The following is a 20,785-nucleotide window of genomic DNA, read 5'->3' as shown; positions in this document are numbered from 1 at the left end:
ATGCTCGACTAAGCACAGGGCCCACTGGGAGAGTATTTGTGGTGTAGCGAAATAAAGATAAGAATATAATAAAATGTGACTAAGTAGAGTCTTATGTGGGGATTAAGTTCTGTGCATGTGGCCAAAATCAAATGGAGTCAAAATACTCTTAATAACCCCTTAAAACTTCCCATGAAACACAGATACAGACACATTGTCTTTCAAGATGTTTAAATTGGCTTGTTCTTCCTCCAGCATGGCTTTTCTTTTGTTAAACAAATGATGAGGCTGTTAGTTATATTCTTTTTAGTGACTAGGGGTAGAATTGGAAGAACTATTTTTTATTCTAGGTTGCTAAATGAATTGTATTAGTTCCGTGAGTAAAAATGCCCCTTGAGTTTTTTTTTAAATGGGTAAATGAGAAAAGGCCATTGTTTTCCAAATAAATATTTGGGTAATAAAGATGTTCAAGAGACCAGTTTTTTCCAGAAAGGCCTATTCTCTTTTACATGGTATGACATATACCTCTTTGTAGCTCCAGTTCTCCTGTATGTTTGTCTGTTGTCTTTGTCTTTCCATTCTGATTCCACTTTGTTTTGTTGCCTGACAGGCACCTTTCTCAAATTCTTATGTTTATTTCTCTGTATCTTTGTTTCCATACTCACCTGTGCTTCTCCCATGCTCTGTATTTTTCTTGTTCTATTCAGAAACAGTTGAATAATCAAATTCAAATTCAGTTACGATACTTTATATTGAAAGGTAGCTTAAGATAGTGGCAAGTACCCTGAAGTATGGTGTATGACATGGTTTAGGTTCAGGCTCTTAAAGTAACTGTGTAACTGAGAAAGACATTTCACATTCCTGAGACTTAATTTTCTTATGAAAGAGAAGAAATATATTTCTTATAAATAGAATGTAGTATAATGAAGGGTGCCAAATGGTGATGGCTTCTTGGATAAGTTAGAATTTCTGGATTCCGTTATCTGTATACCATGCCTTCTATAAAACTTTTCTTAGTGACTGAAGTCAGAGATGGTGCACTGAGAAACACAGGATGGGTAATTGAGTGTTTCTGTAAATTTCATCAACAACTTTGGATTTTCTCCTCACATCTACTCAGCCACTCCCTGTCAGAGATCACACACTGTAATCACCCTGTATGATCAGAAATTGAGAAGGTGAAGAAACACAGGTTGTCACAATCCACATTAAGACATCTTTCATGATACACCAGAACTTTTTAACATAAAGGTTATTGAATAATGGGAACAGTTTTTCTTTAAAGATGGAATCTTGCTCTGTTCCCCAGGCTGGAGTACAGTGGTTCATGCAGTGACATGAGCATGGCTTACTGCAGCCATGATTTCCCGGGTTCAAGTGATCCTCCCGCCTCAGCCTCCCAAGTAGCTGGAACCACAGGTGCACACCAACATGCCTGGCTGGTTTTTGTATTTTCAGTAGAGACAGACATGGGGTCTTGCTGTGTTGCCCAGGCTTGTGTTGAACTCCTGGGATCAAGCAGTTCTCTCACCTTGGCCTCCCAAAGTGCTGGGATTATAGGAGTGAGCCACAGCCTAGTTTTTCTTTTTTGAATGCGTAAGCCCAGTAGAAATTCTTGCTCTAGCTGAATGATTAACAGATAATCATTGTGGACTGTGTGTGTGCGTATTTTAAAATGGAGAACAAGAAATCAAGCAGGTTAGAGTTAAGTAAACATTTTTTAGTCAATTAAAATCTGTTTAAAGTCACATTTGTCAGTAATTTGACTAGTTAGAAATATCCTGGAACTCTGTAGAGTCATCTTTTTTTTTTTTTTGCTGATGCTGACAAACCTGAATAAACATCCAGGAGCAGAAATCTTCAAGAGATAGTTTTTATTCTTGAATGCTGCTATTGATCAGCAGTGATGATGACCTCCTTTTAAGGGACTGATAAGGAAGGAACCATAGTATTTACGTATAAGGTTACTTTTTTTTTTCCGAGACCGAGTCTCGCTCTGTCACCCAGGCTGGAGTGCAATGACGTGATCTCAGTTCACTGCAACCTCTGCCTCCTGGGTTCAAGTGATTCTCCTGCCTCAGCCTAGTGAGTAGCTGGTATTACAGGTACCCGCCACCATGCCTGGCTAATTTTATGTTTTTTGTTGTTGTTGTTTTTGTTTTTTTGAGATAGAGTCTCTCGCACTGTCGCCCAGGCTGGAGTGCAGTGGCATGATCTTGGCTCACTGCAAGCTCCGCCTCCTGGGTTCACGCCATTCTCTTGCCTCAACCTCCCGAGTAACTGGGACTACAGTTGCCCACCACCATGCCCAGCTAAGTTTTTGTATTTTTAGTAGACCAGGATGGTCTCGATCTCCTGACCTCGCGATCCACCTGCCTCGGCCTCCCAAAGTGCTGGGATTACAGGCATGAGCCACCGTGCCTGGCCAATTCTGTGTTTTTAGTAGAGACGGGGTTTCTCCATGTGGGCCAGGCTGGTCTCAAACTCCTGACCTCAGGGGATCCGCTTGCCTTGGCCTCCCAAAGTGCTGGGATTATAGGCATGAGCCACTGCACCTGGCCTATGTATAAGGCTACATTTAAAAAGCCTTTCAGTATTTCCATCACTTCATTGTAGTTTCCTTGGAAGTGGAACCACCATATTCAGCAGGAGTCCATTTCAACTTCTGGCTTCTGGTTCTTGTTTCTCTGTTGCTATGGAGACTGCCTAGAAAGTGGCAGAAAAACCAAAAGTTTAAAAAATAGTAATTTGATTATAAAATATGACTTTAACTCTAGCTTTAACTAGGTGTTCCATATCTTGGCATTTTCGAATTCCAAATTATTTTGTGAGATGAGTTGATTTTTTTTCACAAAGCAAATTTTGAAACGTTATTAAAGCTTAAACACACTGAATTTAAAGGTAAATTGCCATAGTTTTTCTTATATTTGAGCCTAAGGTGAATCAAAAATCTTAAATGGGGATTTAAATTAGGGCTTGGAAGGCATAATCTGAAACGAGAAGAGCTGGTGAGAATGGAAATAGCAGACTGCAGACACAGTAAACCCTAAACCAAAGGACTAGTATTGTGTAGAAATAGTGAATAGCTGTTATTATATGGCATATTTATCTTCAAAGTATGTTATAGTTATTTAAGTGATTTTCACAGAAGATACTCATTTTTCAACTGAGTAGAAAAGCCCTCTAAAACCTTGCATTTAGAAGTAAGCAGATTGTAAGGGTAGAGGTAGAAGTACACTGACATTTTAATTGTGGGTTGAGGAGTTGGAGAGTTAATAAATAAATGTAGATGGTTCCACGGTTAAAAGCAATAGAATTTTCCCCCCACCAAGACCAGTTATATTTGTGAATTCCTCATAAAAGAGAAGAGGTGGAATAGTAATGTAAAAAGTGTGAAAGGAAAGTTACTTAGCAAAATTGCAATCCCAACTTTGTTGCAGCTTTTCGTTGAGGTCTGTATTTAGTCAGAATTCTTTGGTTTGCATGTGCGGAAATCCAAATTTGAACTACCTCAGGGAAAGAAGGGCAGGAATGTGGCTTTGCCTGAAATCAGGGATGCCAGTTACGTTAGAGGAATGTAGGTTCACCTGAAAACACTGGGATTTCTTTCTATTTTCCTTTTAAGTCTCCCATATCTGCTTTCTGAGTCAAGTTCGTTTTTTCACATTGGCCTTTTTTTGCATTGGCAGAAACCGGCTGTTGGCAGTTCGTACTCCTCTTATTTACAGCTTGAGTAACAAAGACAGTCCAGTTTGTGTTGTGCCAATTCCTCCCTTCTTAAACTGTGGCCAGGAGGATAGGATTCTATGATTGGCTCAGCTTGTGACTAGGGGGGCCCACCCTTGGCTAAATGGACCTTGGTGATTAGAGGGACTGACATCTGAAACAAGAAAGCAGCTTTCATTCAAACCACCTGGTTAGTGATGGGGGAAGGGGTGGAAGAGTATGATGGGAAGAAGAAAGGGTCATTTCCCAGAGGCAGGAGAAGATGCTGTTCCAGGCAGAAATAAGAAGAGGGTTCTACTAGTAGTCTTTTGGGGGAAATTATCTCTTTTTTATAATTCATTTCACTTCAGTTCAGCAAACTAGGAAACATTATTTTATAGGATTTGGTTTTTAGAAAAAACCAAGGTTGTAAACACACACACACACACACAAAACATCTGTTGCATTTGGTCCTATTTGTTGAGTTGCTTAGCTGTATAATGTCTGGACTACAGCTAGTCTTTTTGTCTTCAGAGCTTTTTACAGATAGACATTTCTTATATATTTGACTCCTACTAAAATACGTCAAATTATCAATACATATTTAAATAGGAGAATGTTAGAATTTGGATAAATGAAATCAGTGGGGGGTAATAGTTAGACTTGGTTGATATTAATAACTTTCATGTCTTTTCCAATTTTGAATATCTCTTCTTTTCAGTTAGAAACGTGAATAAGCAGCACATTGGGTACAAGGAAGTTAATTTTCAGGTTGAACTGAAGAAAGTTTATTTTTTACATATTCAGATTTTTTTTTTTTTAGGAGAGTCAAGCCCTACCCGCCGAGAAGCTGTGAAGAGAAGAACAGCTGAGTATCTCATGCGGGCCGAAAGTATCTCTAGTCTTTATGGGAAACTTCAACTTGATGATGTATCTCAGGTATGTCTCATATTTTGTTGTGTATTTTCTTCAGTGATTTTTTGCTGTCTAGTCTGTCAGCTTTATTTGTAATTAGAATGTTATAGGATTTTGATTTTTTGAATTTTATTAATACTTTTCATAAAGGTTGTTGGTAGAAAGAAAAGCATTATAGCAAACCACCAAAAGTGGAATAAAATGAGACTTGCTTTCTCCTTTTCTTGGTCTTTTATTAGTTTCTTACTGTACCCTTAATTTCCTCATCTGTAGATTGACAGTAATTTATACTGTTATGATATCTATTTGTATTTGGACTTTTTAAAGTTAGATTGTGATTCTTGTATAATTGTTCTCCAGTTTTATTGATTCATGTTAAAACTATTCATTTTAAGCATAACTTACACAAGTATATGCTATTGGTCACTTGAAATTATAAAAGCATAATTCTAGCAGGGATAGTTAGGTTATTTGGGACTTCCCCTAGACTTGTCTAAGGCAGATGAATGCTGAAAACGTTAGAAGCATTGCAGGTTATTATTGTTTTTATGCTGTATCAACCTGGATTTGGCAAATTTCTGGAGGAAACTTTTCTGTTATTTTTTTCTTTATATCACACTAAGTTTTTCTGATGCAATTTAAGAATTGTGTCTTTTGGAGATGGGAAAAGGGTTTAGTTTTTTTTTTTTTTTTTTTTTTTTTTTTTTTTTTTGAGATGGAGTCTCAGTCTGTCCCCCAGGCTGGAGTGCAGTGGCACGATCTAGGCTCACTGCAAGCTCTGCCTCCTAGGTTCACGCCATTCTTCTGCCTCAGCCTCCTGAGTAGCTGGGACTACAGGTGTCGCCACCATGCCTTGCTAACTTTTTTGTATTTTTAGTAGAGACGGGGTTTCATCATGTTAGCCAGGATGGTCTCGATCTCCTGACTTCATAATCCGCCTGCCTTGGCCTCCCAAATAGTTTGTTGTCTTCATTGATCTAAGAATCAGGCAGCCTTGTTCATATCCAGCTCTGCCACTTGAAGTCATAGAAGATTGGACAAGATGCTTAATCCCACTTCTGAATGTCAGTTTCTATATCTGATTAATGAGAATATAGTAATTTTTTGCTGGGTAGTTACTAGGATTAAATGAAGTAAAAAAAAAATCACTCATGTGGATTACACAGGTACACATAAATCAAATGCCTCTCTAGCACAAAGATCAGCCCATAAGCCAAAAACTTAAGTTTTAGCCTCATTCTTCATTTCCCATTCATATACCGCCTTACATACTTTTCCCACACATTTTATGCTTTGTATACTTTTTGAAAATGATAAGATAGCAGTTATCAAAACTGTACTGATCAGTGTAAGACATTCTGAGAATTTCTGATGTTAAGTGTTTGACCATGTCTTATAGAACAAAAGGATTGTATTTCAGCTTGCAAGCAATATACTTATGTTGCTTTAACATAATGATTGTGTTTTAAATGACATTATTCTGCTGATTCATTTTCAGATTGTGAATTACTGTGACTCTTCTAGTCTGTATTCTGTTTGCTAATCTATCCTATTCTCTATCATGGTTCTTTTAATTATATTATTAAGTTTACCTCCTTTACTTTTTTGCCATTGAATTTTATCTTTTTAAGTGGAATATTTATGTGAACATTACTTTTTCCATGGGATTGGCAACCTTCCTCCTGTGTAGTACTAATGTGTATATATACTCAATTTCATTTTGGAGGGGGGCATTGATAAAAGCATTAACATAATTCCCTGCAAACTTGTTTTACTAAATATGTCTTATAAATATTATAAAATTGTTTTAAATTGTTTTCTTTTAATTTTTTTTTTTTTTTTTTTGAGATGGAGTCTCGCTGTGTCACCCAGGCTGGAGTGCAGTGGCGTGATCTTGGCTCACTGTAACCTCTGCCTCCCGGGTTCAAGCGATTCTCCTGCCTCAGCCTCCCAAGTAGCTGGGACTACAGGTGCATGCCACCATACCTGTTTAATTTTTGTATTTTTAGTAGAGATGGGGTTTCGCCATGTTGGCTAGCCTGGTCTCGAACTCCTGATCTAAGGTGATCTACCCGCCTTGGCCTCCCAAAGTGCTTGGGATTACAGGCGTGAGCCACCGCGCCTGGCTAATATTCTAAAAGTTTTAGGGATTTAAAATTATCAGTATTCTATTCATTCTTATAACATTAAATTTGAATGGTCTACCTATACTTATTTATGTAATCCTCCCACTTTTGCATTCCTGTTAGTTTCCTATAGGCATGTCTATGAAGCAATAATTTCTTAGGTAAATAAGTACGTTGAGCCTCCTGTGTAGTTTAGACTAGAAGAATAGAACCATGAAGTATATCAGTCAGAATTTCTTCAAGTATAACTGCTAATGAGAATAAAACAGAAGAGATCTAATATAGGAAAGGTGATTACATTTGATTATACACTAACTCATTAAGCATCTGTTAAGACTGTGTATAGAATCAAACTAGATATACTTTGGAGTTATACAAAAGATGATGACACAGCCTGCTCTTGCAAATCCTGTAGCATAGTTGAGGACCTATATATGTACATAGTTGAGCAAACAAAGTTACACTGGTAAGAGCCATGTAGAAGAATGGGAAATTCTATCAGAAAGGATAAAAAGGGGTGTCATCTGAATCTGATTTGACATGTAGGATTTTTTCAGTTCTTAGGCAAGGAGGCTAGAGGAGAGTAGGCACAGTATTTTTCTCTCATGGTAAACATTTGCTTTTTAAATTTTCCTTTTGTATGTTATTTTGTTAAGCCTGGCCCTTTTTGGCCAAGAGCATGCTTGATTATTTTCTTATGTATAATTTAAAAGTCTTTCAGAGGATTGTGATTAGCTTGGTGCATTTATTATTCCACTTCTTTAACCATCTTTGGGCCTGAATGTCAACCAACACGATGAGAAGATTTGTATAAATGATTTCTAAGGCCCCTTTAGCTCATATTTAGTGCAAAGCAGATATTACTTCTCTCTGGAATCAGTGTGCAAACATTTCTTTCTAGCCTGGTTGATTAAGACAATAAAGGAACCCTTTTTGACTTTTAAATTTTTGTTAGTTACTGTTTTCTCCTTTGGTACAGTCTGTCGTGACTCCTTCCACCCAGGTTTTCTGTGATGTTTTAAGTGTTTGCTTTACTGAACTTTAGAGATCCTTATATAGTAAATACAAAAGTTCTAAGTTTCCCAGTCATTCACGTTAATGTCCTTTTGCAAAAGCACAGAAAGGAAAAAAAGCACTCTCTTACTCTTTTCTTCATTGCTTCATTACATAAAAGGTTCCAAGAAAATTTAGGAGCAGGTTTCAGAAAAAAAAAGAAATGAGGTTTTTTTTGAAGCAAAGTTCGAATCTTAACTGAAGGAGAATGATTCTTTCTTTCCTTTTTTTTTTCTTTTTTATAAAAAATAAATCCTTACGGGGCCAAGCAACATCTGAATTGATTTAAGAAGGGTAATGTTAAAAAGGCTCTCCCCCCTGGAAAAGATTTAGAATAGTTTTTTTTTGCTTTTTTTAGCTGTAGGAATTTGAAACTCTGGATCAAATTTAGAAAATACAATAAATGATCTAAATTTAGAACAAAATATTGTGTAGTTTTAAAGTGTGGATATGTTTTATTTAGTTACAAGGTGTGAATGAAAATTAATATGTAGAATGTATACCTTTCCTGAATATTTGTAGATTTTGAATGCAACTGATATAATAATACTGAAAGTGTTTTTCTATTGTGCATTTTGTTTGCTTGTATTATTAATTGATATTATTCCATTATTCCTTAGAAAATATTTTAAATTTGCTCTCAGTGAGACATTTGCTTAAGTCAGTAATAGGCCTGCAATTCAGTGTCAGGCTTGAAATGTGACCTAGTGCGGCTCAGGAGACTGGGTATTAGGGTTAGTAGATTGCCCATGAAAGTCTTTGCAAAGCCAAAAATTCAGGGATGAAGCCAAATTCAGGAGCTCTGGCATAATTAGACATTAGAGTTCAGAGTGTGGTTTCTTGATACACTCTTTGTGGTACTTTCCTTTTGCCCTTGATTGCTTATTTTCCTGCAATAATGGTTACTCTCTCTCAGGTTATTTGAGGAGTAAGTAAACCTCTTTTAAATGTGGTTGGTGAACCAGCATCATCAGCATTACCTGAGAGCTTGGTGGACTTGCAGAATATCAGATCTACTGAATCAGAATCTTCTCTTTAACAAGATCATCAGGTGATGCACATACACATTAAAATTTAAGAAGTACTACACCAACAGATTGGGAAGAATAGAGAGAGCTCATTGAGAACAGGAAATAATATCAAGTGAAAAAGACAGTGGGCAGGCTGAACAGCAACTTCAAAAACAAATCCCCAAACAGAAACAAAGCCTTTTCAAGAATGTACAACAGGTCTGTAATCCCAGCACTTTGGAAGGCTGAGGCAGGTGGATCACTTGAGGCCAGGCATTCGAGACTAGCCTGGCCAACATGGTGAAACCCCGTCTCTACTACAAAAAAAAAAAAAAAAAAAATTAGCCAGGTGTGGTGGCACATGCCAGTAACCCCAGCTACTCAGGAGGCTGAGGCACAAGGCTATCGTTTGAGCCTGGGAGGTCGAGGTTGCAGTGAGCCGAGATCGTGTCACTGCACTCCAGCCTCAGCGACAGAGCGAGAACAACAATAGTAAGTAGGTTTTAACTGGTGTGCCAATTCTAATCCATGAGTAGTGGCTGCCAGGAGCGTTGTATTGAGAAGAGTTGTGAGACTGTGGGATTAGCAGAGATTCCTGCCATGGACTTGACCAGTTGAATGATATGTACTTGCCACCTCTGCTTTTGAAGATTGTTGGGTCGTGATGTATTCTTGTCTCTTCCCTTGTCTCTCTTCCCATCTATACCAGGTATAGATGAATACAACTATTCTTTGCCTCACTGGGCATCTTCTGCTATAATAGCTAATAAATATAAGTGAAAATCTTACTTTTCCATCAAGGAACTCAATCATATTACATAGAAATACCCTGCTTCTCCCGTCGCACTTCATAGCACAATGGGCTGAGTTTCACCTAACAACATTCTTTTATTTCATGAGTAAGATTTAATCCTCTGTTATCTATTACCTACTTTTGCTAACCTTGCTGCGTCTCAGTTTTCTCATCTAAAAAAAAAAAGTTGGACTTGATCTCTAAGGTCTGTTTCTGCTCTTAAAATTCTGTGGATTTGTATGTCCTTTTGCCATCTGAAGAAAGGAGTAGATCTATAGGATTCTACCCAATTTAAGCACTACATATGAGAAATACAATTTTTTTATTGATGATTTTATTTCATGATCTTTCTTTGTTCATTTCTGTGATCTCAAACTTTTATAGATGGTTAAAGTAGAAAGAGAACTTTAATGATCACTTTGCCTTTGGTCATTTCCCCTTCAATTTCCCCATTCACGTCTTTCCAAGGGTAACCTTATTAAATCACTGTTTTCATTGGGTTACTTCTCATAGAAAAACTTGTTGTCTAGACTTCGGAGACTGTATAGTCAAGACTTTTCTTCTTGGCATTCAAGGCCTGAGAAAACTGACCCTAAGTATATAATTTTATTTTCTTCTGTTCTCCAATTTGAACAACTTTTGCCCACCAGGCTAATGCTTTCCAGTTGTATACAGTATAGAATAACTTTTTCCTAATCTAATTTCCACATAACATTTAAAATCACCTTTAATCCCACATCTTTCTGAGACCACAGTTTTTCATACACTAATGACATATTTGTGTAGTCCCATATTTTTAAGATAATGTTTTATTGTTATTTAACTTTTCATGTATTTGTCTTATCTCCTCAAATAAATGGTGAACTTCTTGAGGTTAGACTGGGCCTTTTGATGATTTATAGCCCTTTCAGTTATCATGCACATAGTTGGTGCACAGTAATTATTTGTTGAAAGTTGCGATAGAGATTTTGTAGTTTGCTTTCTTTACTCTTTAAATTGCCAGAGTGAACCAGTAACTTTCTTTGGAAACCGAAAGAAACAGTGACATCTGTGAATAAGAAGGTATAAATAGGAGATAGGGATGTTGGAGATACTTGGCCATATTTTCTAAGACAAATGTAGTGGACTAAATATCATTTAAAGTATTCTTTTTTTCCCTCCTTACAACTTTTCCTTAGCATTCCTTTTGCCAAAATCACAAACAGTTCTTACTTGTTCTTGTAGCAAGAAGCAGCAGCAGAAAAGAATTTTTAATTTTCAGAATGTGTTGATTAGTAAAAGGACTGCAAGCTTTAGAATAGTAGTTGGAGTTCTTCCACTGTCTCTCTTTCTGACCACAGACAAACATTCCAGCATTCTGAGAATCCCTTTATTCATAAAATGGGAATTATATAATACTAACTTCCTGTAGGTGCATCGCCTGGTATGGGGTGAAGAATAGAGATGAAACAACGTAAATGAAGATAGAAAAGACTATTTCTACTGGCTGGGTGTGGTGGCTCATGCCTTCAGTCCCAGCACTTTGGGAGGACGAGGTGGGTGGATCACCTGAGGTCAGGAGTTCGAAACCAGCCTCACCAACATGGTGAAACTCCGTCTCTACTAAAAATACAAAAATTAGCTGGCCATGGTGGTGGGTGCCTGTAATCCCAGCTACTCAGGAGGCTGAGGCAGGAGAATCACTCGAACCCGGGAGGCAGAGGTTGCGGTGAGCCAAGATCGAGCTGCTGTACTCCAGCCTGGGCAACAAGAGGGAAACTCTATCTCAAAAAAAAATTTAAAAAAGGCTATTGCTGTTACATGTTGGTTACATTATACACTGAATGACTATAATGAATATAATGTTACATTATACACTGAATGAGTATACACTGAATGAATATAATGAATGCTGTTACATTATAACACTAAAATACCTTGCTAAATGTTTTTATATCCCTAAAAAGGTTCCCCTTAGTTTAAAGGTTATTATCTAGTCTAATTGTCACTATCACCAACTTTCTCAAGCATCTTTAAGAAATAAAAAGTCTCTTTTGAAACTTAAACACCATTTCAGGTACAGTTAAATTATTGTTTTCTTGCTAAATCTAAAAACAAAACAAAAATGGAAAACAATTAGAATTGCTGCTTTCAGAGAATTTCACAAGTGGTAGTTTTCCCAGTTGTAAGTGACACCTAGTTTTCCAAGATTCCTTCCTTTCTCCCTGCTCTCCTCATTTCTGCTCTCCCTCATGTTTTCCAACTAAATACTAGCAATATGCGAGGCACTGTGAATATAGAGATGAATAAGACACATTTTCTATTCTCAAGGAGCTGCCTGTCTGGTGATGTTGGTCTGTACAGGGACAAAAATGGTATCTCAGTAATTCCCTTACCATGGTGTTTGATCAGGATGTTTTATCTTCAGTTCATAGAATCAGAATGTTTCTTCTGTATTCTAATAGATTTTTGATAGCAAGAAGGTCTGCTTTAAGTATGTAGTAAGGCTTTGTGTCTCCTGTTGTCCTTTGCAGCATCACCATTTTAATATAGGATCAATATAGCAGTACTTTATAGTTGTAAATGTCATATGGAGGTGCCCTTAGAATTTATCTAATTTAATGGCTTATGTTACTGATAGAGAAAAACTAAAACTAATAAATGGAAGTTGGGATTATTTTAAAATTGTGTGCAGAATTTAAATGTTCCTTCCTATGTTCACTGATTTTTTGAATCTTTTTTTGTGTGTAGCTAACAGACTGTTTTCCACATCGAAGAAAAATTTATTTCTCTTGTAAATCATCTCGTAAGCAGGCTCAGTTTTAGTAATTATTGGTTATATGATGAAGCTTCTTAATTTTTCACCATTATTGGTAATTTTCTGGTTGAATTTGGATGGACCCAGTCCCTCTGAAAACACATAATACGTAAAGTAACAATTATAGAGCTGTAACTTCATGATGAGAAAGAATGGCTTGTGCCTCTCCCTACCCGTGTGTGCTTATTATTATTTTTAGTTCCCCCACTTCCAAATTACTGTTGAGGTGTCTGGGGTAAATATAATACTGGGATTGATTGTTGGCCCAGTTATCCATTTGTTACAAAGTTTTATGATAGCTGTATGGTCTGAATTGAGTTATTGCTCTAGCAACTATCAGCTCATTAATTTTTCTTTTTAAAATTTTTTTCAATGTTATGATTTATTTACTTGCAACTTTTTTCTTGCTTTTCTTTTGATTTTCTTTAGTTTTATTTTTAATCATATTACAGACAAACAGAAACTTCCTCCTTTCATCTTTCCATTCTCTGATTTATGATGAATTTACTTTCCTTTGGCCTGGCATTTGCTTCAGCAGGCAGCCTTCCTTCAAGTACCTCCCTGATTGATGTATAATCTTTGATATCTTCCATTAGCCTCCAGGATCACTAAGTTCAAGGCCCCCTTGGAACCTAAGGAGCCCTGCCGAGGAGCTGAAGGCCTTCAGAGTCCTTGGGGTGATTGACAAGGTAATTCTTCAGTGTCTCTTCAAGAGTTCAGTCATAAATCGACTGCATGCTGACATTCTGTCTTTGAAGCTTTGGATCTTAAGGATATGAAACAAAAGGAGAAAATGACTCAAATGCATCTGCACTTTAAAATAACAAAAGCAGAAGAGAAAAAGCTTTTATCTGAGCAATTCATGTAAGGTCATGCAAAATATATTTGAGCTAAAGGAGAAGGTGCATATTTGTTGGCATTCAGTTGAGTAAGGGATTTGGTTTTATAAAAGTGTTATAGCAGAGTAAAGATGTACTTTGTGTTTAATTACAATTGTGAGCCAGTAGTTGTTCAACATTAATTAATACAGTCATTTTAATGGTCAAAAAGAAAAGTGGAATCCCCTTATAACTACCATTTGTTGAGCACCTACTGTGTGTCAGACCCTATATTAGGCATTTTATATGAAGCAACTTAATCTTTCTTACAATTTTGTTTGCATCTTGGTGGAAAAGTGATGTTTAGAGCAGATTAAATAACTTGGCCCAAAGTCACGTAACTAATTTAGGATGGTGCTGGGATTTGAATATTAATTTTTGTGACTCAAAAGCTGTGCTTTTTCTAGTACACTAACCCCTCACTTCTCACACACATGCATTTTAATTTTGGGGGTAAAAATACTGGCCTCACAGAGATATCTGCCATTGTGTATGTGCAAATTTGGTGACATCTCACACCAAATGTTAACAATACTGTTCCTATCAGATGGTTTACAAGTGTAAACTAAAAGCCACAGACAACAAACTATGTTTTAAGTATATTTGCTCAACCACCACTTTACCATTCAAAGTAAATCAAATGCTTTATTTAATATTAAGGGATAGGTTAATTTAGATATTTTTTCACCATTAGCTGTTTTTTATGAAGCACCTTAATGTTCATTTTTAACTTAACTATTCATTGAGTATTTGTAAAGTATGCATGTGAGTCCATGCTAAAATTGAACAATATGTAGTATTCTCTAGCAATTTAGACAGTAATAGTTTGAAGCATTCCCAAGGGAACATTAAGTTGGATATTATATAAAACTGTCAGTGTCTTAAGTTCTGGCAAGGATCATTTTTCTCACATTCATGTTACTGAATTTTGAACTTAAAAAATTCTAAGCTGTAGGATTTTTCTTTTTTTAAGAGCCTGAAATATTTCCATAACCATGTTTTCTGTGGCTTTTCCAGTTTGGAAAACATTCAATTTGAGAGTAGATGAAGACAATATAGTAATTGAGTAGTTTCTAGATTCTCAGATTTCTTTGCAGGCAAGTATACCTTCTTGAGGTACAGTGTCTGCCCCCTCTCTTAGATCTATTTATTTGACAAAGTATGGCCTTTCATTGCTATACTATAAGTGTAAGTAAGTTACCTAGTTACTAATACTAATAGCTATTAGTCTCTCAGGTTTGTTTAAATAAGGGCTTTTGGCTGGGTGCTGTAGTTTACACCTGTAATCCAAGCACTTTGGGAGACCGAGGTGGGCAGATCACTTGAGCCCAGGAGTTTGAGACTATCTGGGCAACATGGTAAGACCCTGCCTCTACAAAAAAATAGAAAAAGTAGCTGAGTGTATAGTCCCAGCTACACGGGAGGCTGAGGTGAAAGGATCCCCTGAGCCTGGGGACTTTGAGGCTGCCGTGAGCCGTGGTCATGCCACTGTACTCCAGCCTGGGTGACAGAGTAAAACTCTGTCTCTAAATAAATAAATAAATATCAAGTCTTTAAAAAAAAAAAAAAAGAAAAGAAAAAAGCCAGGCGTGGTGCCTCATGCCTGTAATCTCAGCACTCTGGGAGGCTGAGGCGGGTGGATCACTTGAGGCCAGAAGTTCGAGACCAGCCTGGGCAACATGGTGAAACCCTGTCTCTACCAAAACTATGAAAAATTAGCTGGGCATGGTGGCACACACTTGTAATCCCAGCTCCTTGGGAGGCTGAGGCAGGAGAATCACTTGAACCCGGGAGGCAGAGGTTACAGTGAGCCGAGATTGTGCCAAGAAAGAAAATAGAAGGACCTTTGACAGTGGAAGAATTCCTAAGTTCTGCTGAGGAATAATTTGGTACTGTCTTTTCTTACTCTGTTTAGCTGGGAAAGGTGTTTGGTGTTTAAAAGGTGACATTTAACTTTTTTTTTTTTTTTAAATAATTAACAGAATCTCACTCTGTCGCCTAGGCTGGAATGCAGTGGCACAATCTTGGCTCACTGCAGCCTCCACCTCGTGGGTTCAAACGATGCTTCTGTCTCAGCCTCCTGAGTAGCTGGGATTTACAGGCGCACACCACCATGCCTGGCTAATATTTTTTTGTATTTTTAGTAGAGACAGGGTTGCACCATGTTGGCCAGGCTGGTTTCGAACTCCTGACCTCAGATCATCCACTCGCCTCAGCTTCCCAAAGTGCGGGGATTACAGGTGTGAGCCATGGTGCCTGGCCTAATTATTCTTAGTAGAGATAAGGGAATATGTATTTGGGGAATTAAGAAACTTTGGGAATTAATAAGTCTTTAAAATTTATAACATATTCCTGTAAAAACATAAGTAGGTATAGGCTGGGAGCTGTGGCTCATGCCTGTAATCCCAGCACTTTGGGAGGCCGAGGTAGGCAGATCACCTGAGGTCAGGAGTTTGAGACCAGCCTAGCCAATATGGGGAAACCCCATCCTACTAAAAATATAAAAATTAGCTGGCCATGGTGGTGGGCTCCTGTAATCCCAGCTACTTGGGAGACTAAGGCAGGAGAATTGTGTGAACCTGGGAGGCAGAGGTTGCAGTGAGCCGAGATTGTGCCACCGCACTCCAGCCTGGGCAACAGAGCCAGACCCTGTCTCAAAAAACAGAGAGAGAGAGAGAGAAAAAAAAAGCAGGTATATTTTTTGAAAGTTGAACTGTTTTTTTAAAGATAAGTTACTTTCCATTCTACTGAGGACTACCTAAAATTTGGGTTTTAGAAACTTGAAGTATGGAAGAGAAATGTTGAATAAATTCAAAAGGTTAGAAAATACCCAGGTTATATTGATCTAGTCCTGCAGAACACAGTTTCTTTGATTCTGTTTCATTACAGTATTTGTTTTTTATGAGTTATTTTGAGTGTTATCTATTAACTTAGGAAAAACATGGTTCTGAATTGAACTGCATTAGGATTAGTATTTCACAAACGTTTATGTAGAAAAAAATAAAGCAGATTTTTTATTAATATCTAGATTGTAAGCTCTGTGAAAACAAGATTGTGTCTTTCTTGGTCACCACTATGTTCTCAGTACCTAGAATCACTTGGCACATAATGGGTGCTCAATAAATATTTGTTGAATAAAATAATCAAAACTTAATTTAATTTTAAGTATATATAGAGTGACACCTACTGGTACAATATGAGACTGCTATCTGGTACCATTGTATGAGGTGACAACTCAGAAAGTGTTTACCCAGAGGGATAGTAATTCCATAGCTGTATGTTGATCTGGTATTCAAAAAGAAGTAAATGACTTTCTGCTTTTGAATTGGGATTATAAAATCCCTCATTAAAATAGATGCACAAAAATCATATATGAAGAATAGCCAGAAAACAGGGAAATACTTAACCTGATTAAATAAAAAAAACTGTGTAGTCTTCAAGTAGTTGAGGGCTGTCTTGAATAGGGAAACTCTATAACGTTTTCTCAAATCTTGAGGGTGAAAAGGGCTATTAATTGTGTCAGAACAACAGGCATAAACTAAAATTAGATAAACCAGGATGCCTGGTTTCTCTGTGAAAAAGGTAGTTAGGGAAGAGACTTGCATGTTATGTCCTCATAGGCTATAAGTAGAACCAAATTAGTACAAATTCAGGAGAAACAAATTACTGCTCATAAGAAATGCCTTTTGAGAATTAGCATATTGACCAAAGGCATACTGAATTCCTTTAGATCTTATGAGTTTCTTGTCATTTGAGACATTCAGGTGAAGGCTGAAAGATTGATTGTTGGGATGCTATATAATGAACTGGATGGAATTTTACATTAGATAACTTTTAAATATTTCTTTGATCCTGCAGGTTTATTTACACAGTCTTTGTGTAGCAATAGCAGGGGAGAGTAGAAATTAGTGGAAAAATATTATAAGTTTTTATGGACACAGGTGCAATTCTTTTTGTTGTATGTGTGTGGTAAGAATATATGGGATGTGCTTATATTTGTATGTGTATAAAGATTGTTTATATATGATAATTTGTAATTGGGTTAGAAGAGTCTAGATTGGTAGTTTGACTGGTAGTAGAATGCCCGAGTGCTAAGAGAGTTTCCGAGAAAGGTCACTGTTGTATAACTTCTCTATAAAAAGTATAAAGGAGCTCATAGTTTAGTATACAGTAATGTACCAATGTTAGGTTCCTGGTTGTGATATTTAATTAGAACTATATAAGGTGTCACCACTGGGGGAAGCTGGGTGAAGGGTACACGAGACTCTTTGTACTGTTTTTGCAGCCTCCTGTGAGTTAAAAAAAGAAAAGGGTAAGGGGAACATTGATTACTTGAAACTCAGGGTATACTAAGATTTGATTCCCCCATGGCCAGTTAACTGTTCTGGTTTGTGTGTGGCCTGAATCATTCTGTGTGTACATGTGTGTATGGTATTCACAAGGAAGATCAGTGAGGATCATCTATCTGGATTGCCAAAATTGTCACTGAAAAACTACTTAAATATGATGCTTTGCAAGTCATTGATATAAGAGATGCCACACATTTTGTAAGTCTGTGACTATTTGCTAGGTCAGATGCCTTGGCATTTTGTAATCAAGATATCTTCCCAACTTTATCTGATGCCTGCCAGGCAGAATTCTTAAGCTCACTTGCCATTGGAAAAATGTAGGCATTTCTATTTTAGAGCTAAAATATAATTGAGAAAATGTGCGGAAATTGCTCAAATTGAGTAGCTGTTTAAAGACTGGTACTTATTTTTTAAAGTACCTAAATAATATCTTCTCTGATAATATGTGGAAAAACCTTCTGTATTTGGAACACAGAAGCATCAATATTTGGGTATTTGCTCATTCAGGGAACACTGGGTTGAACTGGATTAAATCAAAAGGACATAGCACAACATTTTTTAAGTGCTAAAAGGAAAGAACTATCAACGCAGAATCTATATCCTGTGAAAATGCCTTTCAAGAATTAAGGGAAAATAAAGGTATTCTCAGATGAAGAAATGCGAAGAGAATTTGTTGCTGATGAGTCTACCCTAAAAGAATAAAGTGCATTCTCTAAACAAAATGGAAACAATACATGCAAGAATCTTGTCACATTAGGAAGAAAGAAAGAACATTGGAAAGGGTAAAATATAAGTAAATACAATGGATTTCCTTTCTCTCTAGCTTTAGAAATTATCTTTTATGGTTGAAGCAAAAATTCTAACACTCTCTGATGTAGTTCTAAGTTTTTGCAGAGAAAATGTTTAAGGCAATTATAAATGTGGGAGAGTAAAGGGACATAAAGGAAGATAAGGTTTTTATGCTTAGCTTAAAATGGTAAAATGATGATACCTATAGACTACAATAGGTTATGTGTATATAATATAACTAGAGCAACCACTAAAAAGCTTTTTAAAGCATACACTCAAAAATGCTATATAGGCTGGGTGCAGTGGCTCACACCTGTAATTCCAGCACTTTGGGAAACTGAGGCAGGCAGATCACCTGAGGTCAGGAGTTTGAGACCAGCCTGGGCAACATGATAAAACCCTGTCTCTACTAAAAATACAAAAATTAACCATCATGGTGATGCACGACTGTAGTCCTAGCTACTCAGGAGGCTGAGGCATGAGAATCACTTGAATCTGGGAGGCAAAGGTTACAGTGAGCTGAGATCATGCCACTGCACTCCAGCCTGGGCAACAGAGTGAGACTCCATCTCGAAACAAACAAACAAACAAACAATACTATAGATAAACCAAAATGGAATTCTAAAAAATGTTCAAATAACCCACAAAAATTCAGGAAAATAGAAACAGAACAAACAGAACGCAAAAAATAGCTGCAAACTTAAGCCCTAACACATTATAAATATGCCAGTTAAAAAAACAGAGATCAATATTGGATTAAAGATATGACCCAACTTTATGGTATTTATAAGAAACTCACTTCAAACATAATATAATGACATAAATATGTATATCATGATGTATATGTCATATATAAACCATGATATATATATGTAAAAAGTAAAAGGATGGAAATGACATGTCATGCAAACATTAGTCAAAGAAAACAGGAGTGGCTATATTAATACAAGATAAAATATGCTTCATACCAAAGAAAATTACGAGAGACAGAGAGGACATAAGATAATGATAAAAGGGCAATCTACCAAGAAGACATAGCAATCCAACAAATGAATGTGCCAGACATCAGAACTGTAAAATATATGAAGCAAAGGCTGATAGAAAGTGAAAGGAGAAATAGGCAGTTACAGTTGGAGACTTCAACACTCTGTCTGAAAAACTGATAAAACAGACAGCAAATCAGCAACAATACAGAAGAACTCCATAATACCATCAACCAACAAAATGTAACTGACTTTTATAGACCACTCTACCCAAGAACAACAGACTACACATTCTTTTTCAGTGCCCATGGAACATATACCAAGACAGACCATTTCTAGGACTGAAAAACCTCAACAAATTTGGAATTATTGAAATCATACTGGGTGTGTTCTCTGACCATATCTGAATCAAATTATTAGTCAGTAACAACAGGAATCTCTCCAAATACCTAGAAATATAGTTATACTCCTAAGTAATTCATGGGTTAAAGAAGAAATCTCAAAGGGTATTTAAAAAAAAAACCAAAACATATAGTTGAATGAAAACAAAAGCAGAACGTATCAGAATTTATGGGACACAGCTAAGCCATTGTTCAGAGAGAAACTTATAGCACTAAATGATTATGTCAGAAAATGGGAAAAATCAGATCTAGGTTCCTAACTCAAAAGAACTAGAAAAAGAACAAAATAAACCTAAAGCAAGCAGGAGGAATGAAATAAAGGTAAGGAGCAGGAATCACTGAAATTGAAAATAAAAAACCATAGACAAAAATTATTGAAACATAAAGCTGGTTCTTTTCAAAGATCAGTAAAATTGACAAACCTCTAACAAGAGTGACAAAAAGAGAGAATACACCAGTTATTACTGTCAGGAATGAAACAGGTGTGGATCCTGCCTACATCAAAAGGATAACAAGGGAATACTACAAACAGCCCTACACATGTAAATTTGATAATTCAGATGGAATGAACCAATTCATAGAAAAATACAAACTACCACCCAAAATAAAATAGATAATTTGAATGGCTCTTTAACTATTAAGGGAACCAAACTTATAATTAAAATATCACTAAGATGAAATCTTGAGGCCCAAATAGTTTCACCAGAGAATTCTACCAAACTTTTGAAGAAGAGTCAGTACCAGTTCTACACATATTCTTCCTGAAAACGGAAAAAGGGAAACAGTTTCCAGTTCATTTTATGAGAGCAGTATTACTCTGATATCAAGACATTAGAAGAAAGAAAATTAGAGACCAATATTCTCATAAATGAAGATGCAGAAATCTTCAACAAAATATTAGAAAATAGCAACAAAATCCAAAATGAATTCGATACCATGAATTTTTTATTTAAATTCATTGATTTCATTAAATTTATGTTACATTTATCTTTTCAAGAAAACCAACT

At 36.5% G+C, this 20,785-nt stretch overlaps 1 protein-coding gene across 15 annotated transcripts in view; it reads left to right on the top strand.

Annotated features, from left to right (window-relative positions):
• RPS6KC1 (ribosomal protein S6 kinase C1) overlaps positions 1–20,785 on the top strand; it is a 223,155-nt gene that overhangs the window by 109,970 nt on the left and 92,400 nt on the right. For 13 of the 15 annotated variants that reach the window (XR_001881479.1, XM_017851939.1, XM_017851937.1 and 10 more), the window contains 2 exons: positions 4,508–4,623; positions 12,975–13,067. Coding sequence is in view for 14 of the 15 variants with exons in the window: in XM_017851939.1 (XP_017707428.1) it covers positions 4,508–4,623; positions 12,975–13,067 (209 nt within the window). In the remaining variant the exon portion in view is untranslated. The remainder of the gene's footprint in view (positions 1–4,507; positions 4,624–12,974; positions 13,068–20,785) is intronic. The other 2 variants (XM_017851949.1, XM_017851941.1) reach the window with 1 other exon arrangement.

Source organism: Rhinopithecus bieti, unplaced genomic scaffold, assembly GCF_001698545.2.
Source record: "Rhinopithecus bieti isolate Rb0 unplaced genomic scaffold, ASM169854v2 scaffold_34876, whole genome shotgun sequence".
NCBI lineage: Eukaryota > Metazoa > Chordata > Mammalia > Primates > Cercopithecidae > Rhinopithecus > Rhinopithecus bieti.
The sequence above is the reverse complement of the archived record's forward strand: the minus strand, read 5'-3'. Positions and strand labels throughout refer to the sequence as shown.